Source organism: Vicugna pacos, chromosome 6 (genome assembly GCF_048564905.1).
Source record: "Vicugna pacos chromosome 6, VicPac4, whole genome shotgun sequence".
NCBI classification, from domain to species: domain Eukaryota; kingdom Metazoa; phylum Chordata; class Mammalia; order Artiodactyla; family Camelidae; genus Vicugna; species Vicugna pacos.
In genome coordinates, this window is record NC_132992.1 from 14,508,995 (window position 1) to 14,523,963 (window position 14,969).

Sequence of the window (14,969 nt, forward strand, 5' to 3'; positions counted from 1 at the left end):
CAAGAGGTAGCATTCCCCTCCAAGACACAGAGAGAAACAAATGTCCGTTGTGCCTGTTTTTTCAGTATTTTGAGGAATTATATGCAGATGACCCTAAGAAGTATCAATCATATCGGATTTCACTTTACAAACGGATGATTGTATGTAAATTCCGAGTGTTTCTCGTTGTCGTCGTTGGCGTTGTCCTTGCTCCTTCTAGCCCTCTGTACCTGGAGAACTCACGCTGCCCGCCCGCCCTGCCCGCCCTGCCCCAGGAAGTCTCTTCACAAACTTTCACAAAACCTGTTTCCCCCCACAGCTGTCTTTTAGCCAGTGGTGTCACCTCTATCAGTGTCTTGCGTCCATTGTCACATTTGGTTTGTTATTAACACTAGGCTTGCAGTGTGATGGGAGCAAAATGTGATTTGAGAGAGAAAGAAAAATCCAAGAAGCACAACTGAGCACTTTGAAATTTAGCAACTCTTCCCTTTGAATCATTGGTCTAGTATCTAAATCAGCTCTGTCTAAACTGGAGAATGAATGGATATTTGTATTTATAAGTGCTGTTTTTCTCTATAACCTGAATTACAGCCACAGATATCACTGTTTCATTTCCCCTCTGAACTCCCAGGCTGCTGTTGCCCACTTCTTAATTATCAATCTTTTAACTATCCCTGTCATTTGAAAGAGTTCTTGATTAGAGAGCCAATTATCATACACTTTTCTATCCCCTACTCTTGAAAGTACTGCTTTTGTTTCTCTTTTTGCATAAAGCATTTGGAATTCTTTTCTCTACAAGCAAAATTGTATCACCTGCAAGAGTTTATGGGCTTGTCATGCCACTGCCGCTTGGTCTGCAGACCGCTCTCTATCCTCTTCTCTGTGGTTACTTTTCAACTTACCTTTTAAGTCCCCAAGCTTCTTAACTTTTCCTACGTCACAGGACTAGTTTTAGCCTCTAAAACTAATGGGTGAGTCTCATAGAGACAGTGCTTCACACACATGGATCTCAGTCAAAAGACCGTACCAAAGTTCAGCCATCCTTAAAACTTCCCATACAACTTTGTGTGCATTCATCAAAATTTATTTTGCCCATTCCCTCTTTAAAAGAAAGCTTTCCCCTGGATTAACAGTATATTTTATGAGCATTTAATTGTTTTGCCCACATGGAGTCTCCTAGGAAAGACTCCCCAGCGAGCCTGCTATCCATCACGCTGTAAAGGAGTTGATTGCATTGTATATTTTAACATTTCGCTTTCATTGTAGCTGCATTCCCCATCTCCTGCCAGTTTTAGCTGGGTGGGGCTCCACCAATGAGCTTTTCTGGAGCTTTTATGTAAAACTAACAAACGCTGTTTCTCTGATTTTGTGTCTGCCTTCCTTCTGGCATTTTAGAAGGCCTATTTTGATCTGTTATATTTCTCATTCTGATCTTTAGGATTTGATGGAACAACTTGAAAAACAAGATAAGACTGTCCGGAAACTGAAAAAACAACTGAAAGTATTTGCCAAAAAAATTGGTGAACTGGAAGGTATTTAAACTTGTTTTTATAACAATTACTGAATCTTGGCTTTGTGTTGCTGTACTAGTGGCTTCGTAGGTTTGCATGCAAATATTAGGGATGATAACAGAAATGACTTTCAGCAAGTCTGGCCCCTGTGGAGTGGGAATTTACATTGCTAGGTGAGGGGGAAATGTTCTTTTCATGGTAGTAATAATTTCTGAAGAAAGAATTCATTCCATAGACATCTAATGACCATCTTCTGTATGCCAGGCACTGTGCTAGGCAGGATAGCATAGAGGTTAAGAGCATGTATTTTGTAGCCAAGCTTCTTGGGTTCAAATCTTGGCTTTTCCAATACTAGTTATCTAATATTGGGCAAGTTAACTGTACCTTTCTTTGCCTCAGTGTTCCCACCTGTTAAATGAGAATGATAATGGTGTATACCTGACATGGTTTTTAAGGATTAATTAAGTAATTTGTGAAATGCATTTAGTATAGTTCCTGACCATAGTAAATGCTATATACAACTTAGTTATTATTACTGTTATTCTTAGTATTAGGAATTCTAAGAGGAGTAAACTAGAGTCTGTGTCCTCAAAGAACTTATCATCTGATGGAGAACAAAAAGAAATCAGTAAGAAAAAATGAATTATGATTGTAAAGAAATAAGATTTTTTTTAAAACAACTCATGATTTGTATATGATGATGATGGGAGAACACCTTGAGAAGTAATTAGACATCAGTTGTCATTATTATATACAAACGATTCTTCTTTTGTGGATTAGTGTGTTTGTTCCTTCAGTAAGTATTGATGTGCGTGCCAGGGACATAGCAGTGAGCAGGGCTAAGGCCACATTCGAGGCTTATTCCAACAATGCTCTCATTGTTCAAAGGATTTAGAGACCCTCTGTGGAACTGCCTTCAAACCTATGCAAGCTGGTATCATTTTGACCAAAAATGATACTGTGAAGTCTGACTGCCCATCTCTTCTCTGAATGTTACTCAGCATAATTCTTTCTCAGCTCAGAGGGTGAAGATTGCCCATCACTGGGAATGTTCAGAAGAATCTACCCTGATTAACTGTGTGGCTTTCATTCCTCCAGCCAGCCAGGCCTGTCTTAACTGTTGCTTCTGTTTGATCTTCCCACTTCTCTTAGTCAAGTCCTGCTTGTCCTTTGAGACCAGAGTCATATGTCCCATCCTCAGGAGTAGCCTTTCCTGATCTCCCAGTCAGACCCTGCAGACACCACAACTTGGCTCCTGTCTTTTGTGGTTTTCATTGTCATATTTTTAACAGTTTCTTTCTTTGAATTACTGGCTTCTTCAGTGTACTCTGAACTTCCTGCGTATTGGGACACCTCTTATTTCCCCCCGTTTTCACACAGACACATAAGCATAGTGTCTGACCTTTCATAGTCATTCCATCAATGTTTGTTGAATGTGTAAATAAGCTTCAGAAATATTTGGAATGGCAACATGGATGTTTACTTTGAAGAGCATGATACTCCCTTGGATGTACAAATGTTGAAATATTTGTTTAGAAGTCAGATATTACTTTGCAGTCATTTTTATATCATCCTTTAGCATTATGTGATTCACATATGACATTAAAATTTTGAACTTCCAAGTCACACACATGGGTGTAATGTCTATTGGCAGAACTTTAAAAATCTTTATTCAGAGAGCCTTTGTGCACTTTAACTCTGCATTAATTATGAGATGATAATTAGATAACAGAGTATTTGCTTGAAAGAAACTGATTTTAAGGGTATTGTCTTGTGAGATTATTTTTTAAACTTCTAATGTTTCCTTTGCCATACATGTGTAACTTTGGATAAACAGAAAAGCCACTTATTATTTTCCATTGTTACTTAGCTTTCTTTGATATGTATATTTTTACTTGATGAAATAGCCTAGAATATCTCAAGATGTTAGCAGTTTTAAGTCATTATCAATCAGAAATCAACCTCATCAGTTAAACTGTCCTGCCAGCTTTGTTCTTAAATTGTAAGTACATTTGAGAAGGCAATTCACAGATTAAGTGAAAAAGACATACTATTCATAAGAAAAGTTGAGTTAGACGATCCACGTCTAAAAGATGAAGTAGGTTTATGTGACTTGAGCATTTGCTGAGCACAGAATAGCTCCCCTCCCCGAGGCAAAGGGTAAAGGTGACAGCCTCTCCTGACGTCTTTCTCTTCCTTGTCCTTTATTCCCCACAGTCTGCACAGAAAGCACTGATAACCTTGCACAGCAGAGCACCTTCTAATACCTAAAAGTTTTCTTATACTTTTCTAAATGTATATAATATACTTAAATTCCTCCGGTTTAAAATCGAGAGACCCTTGCTTCCTCCTATGGGCTACACTTAATTAAGGAGACATTTTTAGAAGCCATGAAGACTTTTTTTTTTAACACCAACATACATAATTTTTAGCAGAAATAACCTAGCTAAGTGGAGGGTATTTCAAAATTTGATCTGCTTTGTGCTCTATTTTAATCCAGGAGTGGGTGTGCCATCTCAATTTTCATAGACTGTGGGAATTTAGATCTAAAAGAGTTCTAGAAATCAGTTAATTACTTCACAGGAGAAGAAAGCCGAGGCCCAGAAACCATAAGTGACTTCCAGTGTTCCAGCCACTTAGGCGCCAGACAGACTAGAGCCCAAGCCTGAGGACCACTGACTTTTCTCTTTTGTGTCGTATTTTTCACAAACTCTCTCTGTAGGAATTCATTTGACCGTCTCAATTAAACCTGAGATCAAGATCTTCCCTGTACTAATGGGAGGAAAAAATTTTTTAATCTTCTAATTTCCTTTCTTTTTCTAGAACAGAAAGTTTCAGGAATGTTTTTCTCTCAAGTATAAAGAATCTAGAAAATGAAATTGCTTCAGATCTTTCTAGAAGGATGTCTGTATTAGATGACCCCCAGGGTCACTTGAGTCTGAAAACTGAGTGATATTCTGGCTTCTTTCTTTCCAAAAGGCTTTGTATTTTCCTGATACTGCATAGGGTTGACATTTTATTTAAATTAGTATATGATTTGTTCAACAAATCAAGGTTATGTTGAGCTGACATCTATATTTTATCTGTGAGTTTTGTAAAGACTCTAATCTCTGGGAAGGATTCAAAGACAGAGAATTTTTAATGAAAGTATGGCAAATTTTATCTCTGACATTTTTGTACAGAACCAAAGATATCTTTGTTGGAGATTTTGCAAAAGGAAAGTGAAGCTTTCTTTTAAAACATAGTATCTCTTAAAGTAGTCACCTGAGTGTTTCATAAATACTGAGGTGCACAATTTTTCACATTTTAACATCTCTAAAATTAGGATATATGTCTTACAACAGTTGACATTTGACAGTTGGGTTGTAATTTAATTGGCAATATTTTTCCTTCTTTAGTGTTACATAAAATATATCTCATAATCAGTGGCACCTTAGATATGATTAAAATCAGTAGGTTTAAAACATTCATTTTGAATTACATGGAGTCAAAATATGTGCATTTATTGATAACCTTAATGTGTTGAATCTGTTTCCTCCGAGTTTCTCCTCTTGAAATTGTTCCTGTGGCTTAAAGCAACTGGTAACATAGATGGCAGGGATTTTATTATCTTGTGTTTTACATGCAGCATGTGTGCATGAGCTGTGAAGGCCCCTGTGTGCTGATTCTGAGATCCTCATGGTGTTGTGTTTAAACTGACTCCAGATATAATTTATGTAACACTAAATAGTTTGAATCTCCTATCTCTTATAGAGGCATACATTTGATAGTTATTCCTGTGGTTCCAGACTGCGTGACACACATGAAATGCTAGATTATGGTGGATGGCCACAACCTTGATTTGTCCAATCACAGTATGATCACTCCTTAGATATCATTATGTTGATGGATGGTGGTGATGTTCTGCGCTGGTGGTCCCAGTCGGTGGTGACGCTGCGTCATAAGGTGGACGAGTGTCACCAGGCTCTCTGCCACATAAGCAAGAGCACTGGCAGGTATTGGTATTCTCTGTGTAACCTCGTCCTGTGGAGCTGACTTCCCAGAACTAACTCAGGAAATTGCCCAATGACAGGAGAAGCTGATAGCCTTGTATGGAGTCAGCGGTGTTCAGCTTTCTAATGCATCTGACCTGCGTTTTGTTTGTTTGCCAAAAGTCTCTGAACTCAAACTTAATCTGTACCTAAATAGATTTCTTAACCGCCCTCCCCAACTTCCTGCAGATAAAAGAATTAAAAATCTGCTTACTAGCATATGTCTCCACAAACACCATCATAATTCATGTATTCCCTTGCCTTCCTTTGCAGTTCCCATTCAGTTCTCAATTTTGAGATGAAATTGGAGGCCTTTTTTAACCCTTAGCTTAGTCCTTCTCTAACAGCTGCATCATTAAATACTTGAAAGGTGGTTAACCAGTGGTTGTACTTTTATGGTTGCAAGCTTGTGGTAGGACTTTTAGCACTTTACTAAAAACAAACAAACCAAAAGCTGAATAATATTTAGGAAACTTACTAAAGAGAGGTTGTTTTTTCTGTCCATGATTTCTTTGGGAATGGGGAGTGACAGGAGAAAGTTGATTCTTTGCTTTATGGAGCCTTTGTGAAAAGTAGTACCTTTCACATCCCCTAGTGTGAAGAGACACTCTTCTCCCAGCTGTCTTGATGTGGTTTGAACTGATTGCTGTGATACATGTAAAGTAAATGTTCTTTTTCTTTGATGACTAGGTTCGTAGAGCTAAAAGTAAAGGAGAATCTTTTATACTCTGGCTACCTCTTTATAGAATATTGTTTTTTTCCTTCTGTGAATTAAAATCTAAATATATTTAGACATTTATGATTGATATTCATTAGTTAACTAAGAATCTAAACCACTTTGGGGACATTTAATCTTATTACAAAGTAAACCTTATTACAAAAAAAATGCTTTTGAATCAAATAAGTTTCTTTGATGTTGATAGTAGTAGTAGTTGTCAGAGTGACATTACCATATAAATTTGCCATCTATCCACCCAATTTTACCAAAAAAAAAAATACTTAAAGGATAATTAAGTGGCAAATACAGCAAGTTTCTTTTTTTACATAGTTCACTTAAAATTATAGGAACATGGAACCCTCTTTTCTTTTCTACCTGGAAAACATTTTTCTTCTTTCTGTTTCTCATGAAGTGGGCCAGATGGAGAACATATCTCCAGGACAGATCATCGATGAACCCATCCGTCCAGTCAACATTCCCAGGAAAGAAAAGGATTTCCAAGGAATGCTGGAATACAAGAAGGAAGATGAGCAAAAACTTGTTAAGAACCTGATTCTGGGCAAGTATTTTCTGTGTGAGATAAAAGGTCTTTCTGGTACATGTGTCGGTGGTGGGAAAGCTTAGTCACTCATGTATTAAATATTCAACACGGGTTTCTTTAGTCATCATCACATACTGTGCCTATAGTGCTGCAGTAGCTTCCTGACCACATCATGCTCATCAGTCAAACAGCAGGGACATCTCTTGGGCTCCCCTGAAGCCAGGCCTTCTCAGCTCTGGTTGCCTGTTAGAATAACCTGGGAAGCTTTTGAAAAGTATTGGTGTGTGTTCCCCACTGCAGACTGACTACATCAGAATGTCTAGCAGAAGGAGCCTGGCCATGTCCATGGGGGGTGTGTGTGTGTGTGTGTGCGTGTGCATGTGTGTGTGTTTTAATCGGTCGGGATTCTGAAGTATAGCCACAGTTGAATATCACTACTCTGGCCATTTAAGTTCCTGAATTTCTATTAATTCCTTACTTCCCTAGAAAGTAAGTGACTAAGTATGTCAGGAACAACAGTTTAGTGATAGGGAAGAAACAAAAGAATTAAGGAAAAGATCCCAGCAATGGAAGGAGAGGACCTGACAAAGGAAATAAGAATAAAAGAAGTATTTCAGAGCAGCATAAGGCCTTTAAGTTTAGATGTGAGCCTACTTGCTCTACAAGACATTTTAGGGGAGAGTGGGAAGTAGTTCAGGAGTGCATGCAGCCCGTAAGTTGTGAGCTGGAAACGCTGCAGATCTCTCCTTTCAGCCTTTGCATAACATTCCTCCCCCAGGTACCAGAGTGACAGCAATGTGATCGGCAGTATTCCTGATTTAATGTTCCCAGGGTTCATGGCATTCAACTGTGTACTATATATAGGTGCAGAGGTGCTTAAGTTTCAATGTGATCTTCATTTAGCAAAAATGTTAAGAAGCTACTGGTTTTTAAGCATAAGAGTTAAAACGAAGATTCATCAATTCAAGAAACATTTAGTGAGCTCCTACTGTGTACTAAGCACTTTCTAGGTACTGAGTAATGAACAAAGTAAAGTCTCTATTCTCATAGAGTTTATATTCCAGTGGAGGAGGGTGGGTAGAGAAAACCAGATAAACAAATAGTGGGATGAAAAGGGTAAACACTGAAGGCAGGTGTTCTAGTTCATATAAAGTTATTAGGATGGGCCTCTCTGATAAGGTGGCCTTTGGACAGAGACCAAAAGAAGTAACGAAACAAGTCTTGCTGATATCTAAGGAAAGAACATTCCAGACAGAAAGTGCATAGGCTTGGGGTGCGAGCATGCCTGGTGTTCAGCCAGCAGTGAGGACACCCATTTAACTGGAGCATGGTGAGCTGGGAAGGGGAACAGGGCCAGATCACACAGCCGTGGTGAGAATTTTGGATTTTATAAGTGAGTGAAGTCAGAAGCTACTTAGATTTTCAGAACAAGAGTGACATGATCTGACCTACATTTTCTAATATTCTATGACAATTCTGAACCCAGTTGTGGTATGGAAAACTACTGGGGAGCAAGGGATGAATTAGGGAGACCAGTTTGGAAGCTCTCACTATGGTCCAGAAGATGATGGTAGCCTAGACTAGGGTAGCTGGTAGAGAAGTGGTTGGATTCTGGATATGTTTTATGGGGAGAGCCTACAGGATTTGTTGATGGATTAGATGTGTGATATGAGAAAAGGAAAGACATCAAGGATGATGATAAGGTTTATAACCTGAGAAACTAGAAGACAGGAACTGCCATTTACTGAGATGGGACAACCCCTGGGAGAGCAGGCTCCTAGGGAATCAAGAGTTTGTTTGAGACAAACTTGTGGTTGCCAAGGGGGCAGAGAGTGGGAAGGGATAGGCTGGGATTTCAAAATTGTAGAATAGATAAATAAGATTATACTGTATAGCACAGGGAAATATATACAAGATCTTATGGTAGCTCACAGAGAAAAAAATGTAACAATGAATATATATATGTTCATGTATAACTGAAAAATGTGCTCTACACTGGAAAAAAAAAGGAGTTTGTTTGGGGATGGGCAGGGGTGTCAAAGTGAGTTGATACAGGAGACTGGAATTCGAAGGAGAAGTCAGGGCAGGAGATAGAAATTTGGGAGTTGTCATTTTATAGACAACTGAGATTCATATATCCCTGCATAGCTTCAAGAATTTCTCCACTTAATGAGCTATTAAAATATGCTTTTTTTAATATGATCTATATACCCTAAATGATTGAACTCTTACATGACAACTGTGCTTTTATATCTCAAAAAGTATTCCTTATGAAGGCTTTCTGTGTTATATAAGACTATTTTTCCTCTTTCTTTTAGAATTGAAGCCACGTGGGGTAGCAGTCAATTTGATTCCAGGGTTACCAGCATATATCCTGTTTATGTGCGTTCGACACGCTGACTACCTGAATGATGATCAGAAAGTAAGGTCGTTGCTAACATCAACAATTAACAGCATCAAAAAAGTATTAAAGGTCAGTTCATGTTCAACAGTAATCTCATAATGCACATTAATGATGACAGAGTCTGCACAGGGGTACTTTTCCTTCCTTACGCTTGAGCACTTAGTTGCCAGTTACAGCCACTTTCCAATCGTAACTGGTAACTGCCATTGTAGGAAACGGGCGTTCTTGGAACGTGTCTGTGTGCCTTTTTTCAAAACAGGGCTCAAGTTGAACAGTAATCAAAATTAATTTAATATATCTGCATTTAATTGTGGAATAAATTAAGTTGCTTTATAGAAATAGTCTGCTTTGAGGTCTTACTTAGAACTAAATTAAAAATACTTAGTGAAGTTCATGTATACAGGGAATATGATGCTCTAGTTAAAATAGGTGTTAAATAAGTTCAGTACTACATAGCTCATTCATATAAAAAGAGGTCTGATAAGACATAAAAATTTCTCTTCCAGCTTTTCTTCTCATTATTCTCCAACTCACCCCATAATTTTTTTTGTTACCTAAAGTGCCTGGTTCCATGTGAGAGCAACACATGGAAGCTCAGCAGAGAGAAAGGACTTGGAAAGGCAGCAAAATTATATAACAGAACAGAAAGCCCTACATAACCCAGTAATCACTGAGTCACATTGCATAATCATCCTCTCAACTCTAGAGAAACAAGGAACATTATTCTTAGTTTTAACTCAACTGTTTCTGTGAGGAGCTAAGAGAATGTGCTCCGGGTACTTTGCTGTCTGATTATCTAACTTAACGAGAGCTTTTAGGATGCGGATGAGTGAACAGTTAATATGCCTCTTGGATTCTCTCAAATCTAGGATGTCTTTTGTGAACAATTTTTTTAAATTGTGATAAAACATACACAACTAAAATTTTACTATTTAACCATTTTTCGGTGCATAGTTTCGGCATTAAGTGCATTCATATTGGTGTGCAGCCATCACCACCATCTATCTCCACAGCTTTTTTACCTTCCCCAGCTGAAACTCTGTACCCATTAAACACACTCACCCCCCTAGCCCTTGGTTATAACTTTTGAAAAATGCTGGTTCTCAGTCCCTATTGCACAGATATTCTGTGTAGTCACATTCTACAGTTACTAAAGTGGGGGAATTTCTGAAGATTTACATTCAAAAATTGATGAATGTCTTCTGAATGTAACTCACTTAATTCTTGGTGTATTGATGCTGTATTACATTTAGATAGACTACGAGTTTTACTGCTCCTTAAGTCAACTCCTACAAAGGCCACAAAACCAGATCATGAAGTTTTTTCCTTCTCATTTTAATTGCAAGAAGGCATTTATCTAACTTGACTAATAATTGTACCAAATTGTTTAAAGATTAAAAAGGAGTAAGTCCTAGAACATAACACCCTTTTGATACCATTTAAAGTGGGTGTACATTTGTTTCACATCCCTGTTTTGAACTGAAGTGTGTTTGTCTTGCATCCCTGTTTTGATTTAGCAGAGGTTGTTTGACATGTGGCCCAGTCCTGAAGAAGAGCAAGCTCTCCACTGCTCTGCACAGGACTTCCTCCACCCCGTTTCTCATTTGCTGCTCAGAATTGTGTCTTATCATCGAGAAGATTTTTAACCTAATCTGGGTTTCAGTGCTTCACAAATATTTGTGATTCCCTTTTGTGCTTTTAGTCCTTTCTGATTCCCTTCAGTAACCCTCCCCTCTGAAGTGAGTTTAGGTAAACTGTGGCTTGGTGAATTGTCTTCTGCTTAAAGGGACTGCTAAGCTAATATCTGAATGAATGGGCATCATTTTCTAACGGCAAGAAAACGGATGCTAAGCAAAGTAACAACCAACCAGTGGTTGAAATTCTTTAGCAGTGATGTAAGGCTTTACAGCTGCAATGTGATTTATTTTTATAATTGTCGGCGCCCGGCTAGCTCAGTCGGTAGAGCATGAGACTCTTATTTTTATAATTGTTGTTAATGGTAAGTGAAGGAAATGGGCCTTCTGGTATCTGTTCAGTTTTTTTCAGGCTGTTATTTCCCTAAAGAAAGAGCTAATTTAGGCTTATTCTCTCTTTCAGAAAAGAGGTGATGATTTTGAAACTGTCTCCTTCTGGCTCTCTAACACATGCCGATTTTTGCACTGTTTGAAGCAGTACAGCGGAGAAGAGGTGAGAAAACCTTGACTATAAAACCATCATGCTGTACTTTCCCTGACCTTTTAAGGAAGAGCCTTAAAGCACAAAATGTTTAACCATTTGTTAATTTAGAAACCTGAATTCAGAGGTGACTTGAAAGTTCGTATCTTTGTTTGATGTGTATTATTTACAAAACAGTGACGTGGGGAATGACGTAGTTTCTTCCCTCCAGGAGTTTTTATTATGAGAAAGCATAGCAGAAATAAAATGAACACTGATCAGTGAATAGTTGCCAGCACTGAAACTTTTTTTAAAGATGTGAAAGCGGGCTTTTCAAGGACTAATAAAGGAATATTGAGCTATTTAAAGAAATTAGTCAATTTTGGCTTGCCATAATACATTAAAGGTGATGAAGACATGTCTCTTTAGATTGGTCCAAAAATCTGTTTTGCCTTTGCATGCAGTAGTGAGCTCATCAGTTGGTGTGTTCATCAGTTGCTTTCAAAACTATGTAATTTATTAGGACTTACTATTTATTAAGGACTGATTCATATATATCAGACAGCATTTGCTACACATTATGTTATTTAATACTTATAACATCTCTATAAGGTAGGAGTTATAACCCAGTTTTACAGGTGAGGAAACTGAAGCTCAATTAGGTTCATCCCTTTGCCCAAGTACTCTCAGCCGTAAGGAGCTGACCTGGGATTCTGGGTCTACCCACCTCTGAGAGCCTGTGCCCCTGACCACTGCTCTCCGAGTCCCCCAGTCCTTTGCTGGGAGGGCAGGCAGAGAAGCTGAGCAGTAGCACTTTCTGAGCACCTGGAGACTAGGAGCAGAGGACTGTCTGACAGATGATGGGAAATACAAATGTGAGCAAGACATGGTCCCTGAGCAGGTGGGGCTGACAGACCAGAATCCCCCGGAGGGCCTATTAACTGTCCTGTCAGTCACACTTCTAGACCATGTTGGTAAGTAGGTTGCAGGGAGGCAGATGCTTGACTGTGGGCAGAATCCATCAAGTAGGTAATTGTTCTTGTCGGGCAGTCCCTGACCAGAGTACCTGCCTAGACAGCTGACTTTCCATTTTAACAAGTACTGCCAAAAGATTCCATTCTAAGCTTGAACCGAGAATCATGTGTGGATACCATGAAATATAATACAGGGAAATTTTTTATTTATTCACCAGTCTCTGTAGAAATTGATCAGTTTTGTTTTAAGAAGATTATGTGTGCCTTTAAGGTGCAGTATTTATAAATGGACTATATATAGTAAACTAAAGTTAAGAGATTAGTACTTTAGATAATTTAGTGTTTGGCAGTGAACCAGCTGTTTCTTTATAAGTGAAAACACTCTTTAATTTTTTTTCAAATTAAGTTCCCCCATCTTGTTTTGTTGACACTGCTAGTGAAAAGGCTTAAATGCTAGGCTGCCAAGTTTAGATATTATTCAAATGCTATTGAGAAGCAGAAGGGAGACATGATGGAAACAAACACACACAGAATTTGAGAATGATTATCCTGGCACTTATGTGTAGCATGGATGGAAGCTCTTTGGAGAAAGGAAAAAAGAGCATGCGGATGCTGCTCAAAGTAGGAGACATTTTATTTCGTGTGTATCATTAACTCTGCATTGTGGCTCCAGGGCTTTATGAAACACAACACGTCTCGCCAGAATGAACACTGCCTCACCAATTTTGACCTGGCTGAGTACCGGCAGGTGCTAAGTGACTTGGCCATTCAGATCTACCAGCAGCTCGTGCGGGTGTTAGAGAACATCCTTCAGCCAATGATCGGTAAGGCCAGGGCATTGCTGACGTCGGGGTCTGTCCATCTCAATGCCCACCAGTAGATGCCCATCAGTGGCACGTGTTTCAGAGCATGTGTTCATATGGAGAACATAAGGCAGTAGGACTCAGTCCCAAAATTAGCTGAGGAATCCCAGAATCCCAGCCATGAGTAAGTGGGCTCCATCAAAATCACTGCCTCCACATGATAGAGATGGCAGTGTCTAGTTTTCCTCCCTAGCATGTAACATCTCTCCCTTAAGATGGGGTTATACTTTGTACCCAGCAGTAGACCTCATACCTCGTCCAGTTCTCAAAAACACGTTAAACTTTGGTCCAGAGCACTACTACACGGAGCTTCCTGGGGACCCATCTAAAACTAAGGAGGCTGGAAAGGGTTTGCATTTTGCCTGATAGGGTACAGTAACAGGGCTGGGAAGGTACCATGGCAACAAGAACAGGTCTCAGATGCTCCATGCTGAGGTGTGCATCTCATGGCGCCTGTGGAGTTGTTAAAGGCAGTTTGGTTTTAAGTAGCAGTTTCTCATTGGATGAGCAACTGAGGGTGTGTGTGTGTGTGTGTGTGTTTCTACATGTGTCATTCCATGTTCCTTTCTTTATATGTGTGCACTCAGTCTGCTTGTGTATTTTTGTATCATGCTACCTATATTCCTTTGGAATGTGTAGCAGGTGTGAAATAGGAATTAGGAGGCATGTGCATATTGCCGGCTGTTAATTTTGAATGCATTGAATTTTTTTTTTAATTTTAAATTACCAAACTATGTTATCTTCAGGCAAAGTATCAACAGCCTCTTAAGGCTACTCCCAGCTACCCTTTCTTCCTCATCCATGTGTTTTCCACATTTCATTTCACCTCTGTGGGCTGCTGGTATTCCATTTTCTACTGTAGGCCCACAGTTAACCAACTAGAAACTTAGAATGCGGAAGCCATGGGAGATGGCAATGATATCTTCAGTTGTCCCCTGAAAGGTCATGAATTTAAAGCAACCTAGGTCAGCTAAAATGCAAGAAGTAACACAGATGCAGAGAAGGTCAGCTTCAGCCAATTCTTTCCTACTTTTGCCTGGTTTTATTGGCTAAATAAGAAATTTACCTTTAGGTGTCACACTTTAAACCACTAGCCCCACCTCCCAGTGATTTTATGGTGACAAATGTTTTGAGTCAGTGTGAGGGTCTGTGGAAGTTGTCTTTAGCTCTAGGACATGTAACAGTGAATCAAGAACGGCCCCTGCTCTCAGGGGGCTCCCAGTCCACGGGGTGGGCATTCCAGAACCGTCCTTTGGGAGGCATAAGCCAGATGCTAGGAGAGCACAGTGGAGGGAGCAGCATGCCCAAGACGCGGGGTCCAAGTCCTGGGAGACTAAGGGCAGCCCGAGGTCTCCCTGCTGTTCTGGGAAGCTCAGGGCAAGGAAGGGCCCAGCTCTCCAGCCCCACAGCCCTCTCCCCAGTCTTCTCCAAGAGCACCTCATGTTCTCCTGCCTTTCTTGCTACCTCATTTGTTTGCCTCTGGGGCTCAGACATTACTGGAGAATGCTTATCTTCTCCCTGACTGCTCCATGCCTCTCTCAAAAGCCCTTCCTAGATACCACACATGTGTTCTATTACAGACTGTTGCTTCATATTTTAGAAAATAGGCCATTAAGATTTGCTAATTCGACGGTAATTTTTTGCATTTAAGAATTATTCTCTTGTTAAAGTTTAAAATCTAGGAACCCTTTTATTTGAAGTTCCTTTTCCCTCTATTTTGATGCTCAAATCATTTTCCTAAAGTTGAATGTGTGTGTGTGTCTGAGTCTGTGTCTGTTTGTGTATGTGAGTGTG

General features: G+C 39.4%; 1 protein-coding gene across 4 annotated transcripts in view; it reads left to right on the forward strand.

The window, feature by feature from the left end:
- Positions 1–14,969, forward strand: part of MYO5A (myosin VA) — a 168,275-nt gene that overhangs the window by 145,778 nt on the left and 7,528 nt on the right. For 2 of the 4 annotated variants that reach the window (XM_072962395.1, XM_072962397.1), the window contains 6 exons: positions 66–140; positions 1,418–1,511; positions 6,652–6,798; positions 9,099–9,253; positions 11,282–11,371; positions 12,986–13,136. In XM_072962395.1, coding sequence (XP_072818496.1) covers positions 66–140; positions 1,418–1,511; positions 6,652–6,798; positions 9,099–9,253; positions 11,282–11,371; positions 12,986–13,136 — 712 coding nt within the window. The remainder of the gene's footprint in view (positions 1–65; positions 141–1,417; positions 1,512–6,651; positions 6,799–9,098; positions 9,254–11,281; positions 11,372–12,985; positions 13,137–14,969) is intronic. The other 2 variants (XM_072962396.1, XM_072962398.1) reach the window with 1 other exon arrangement.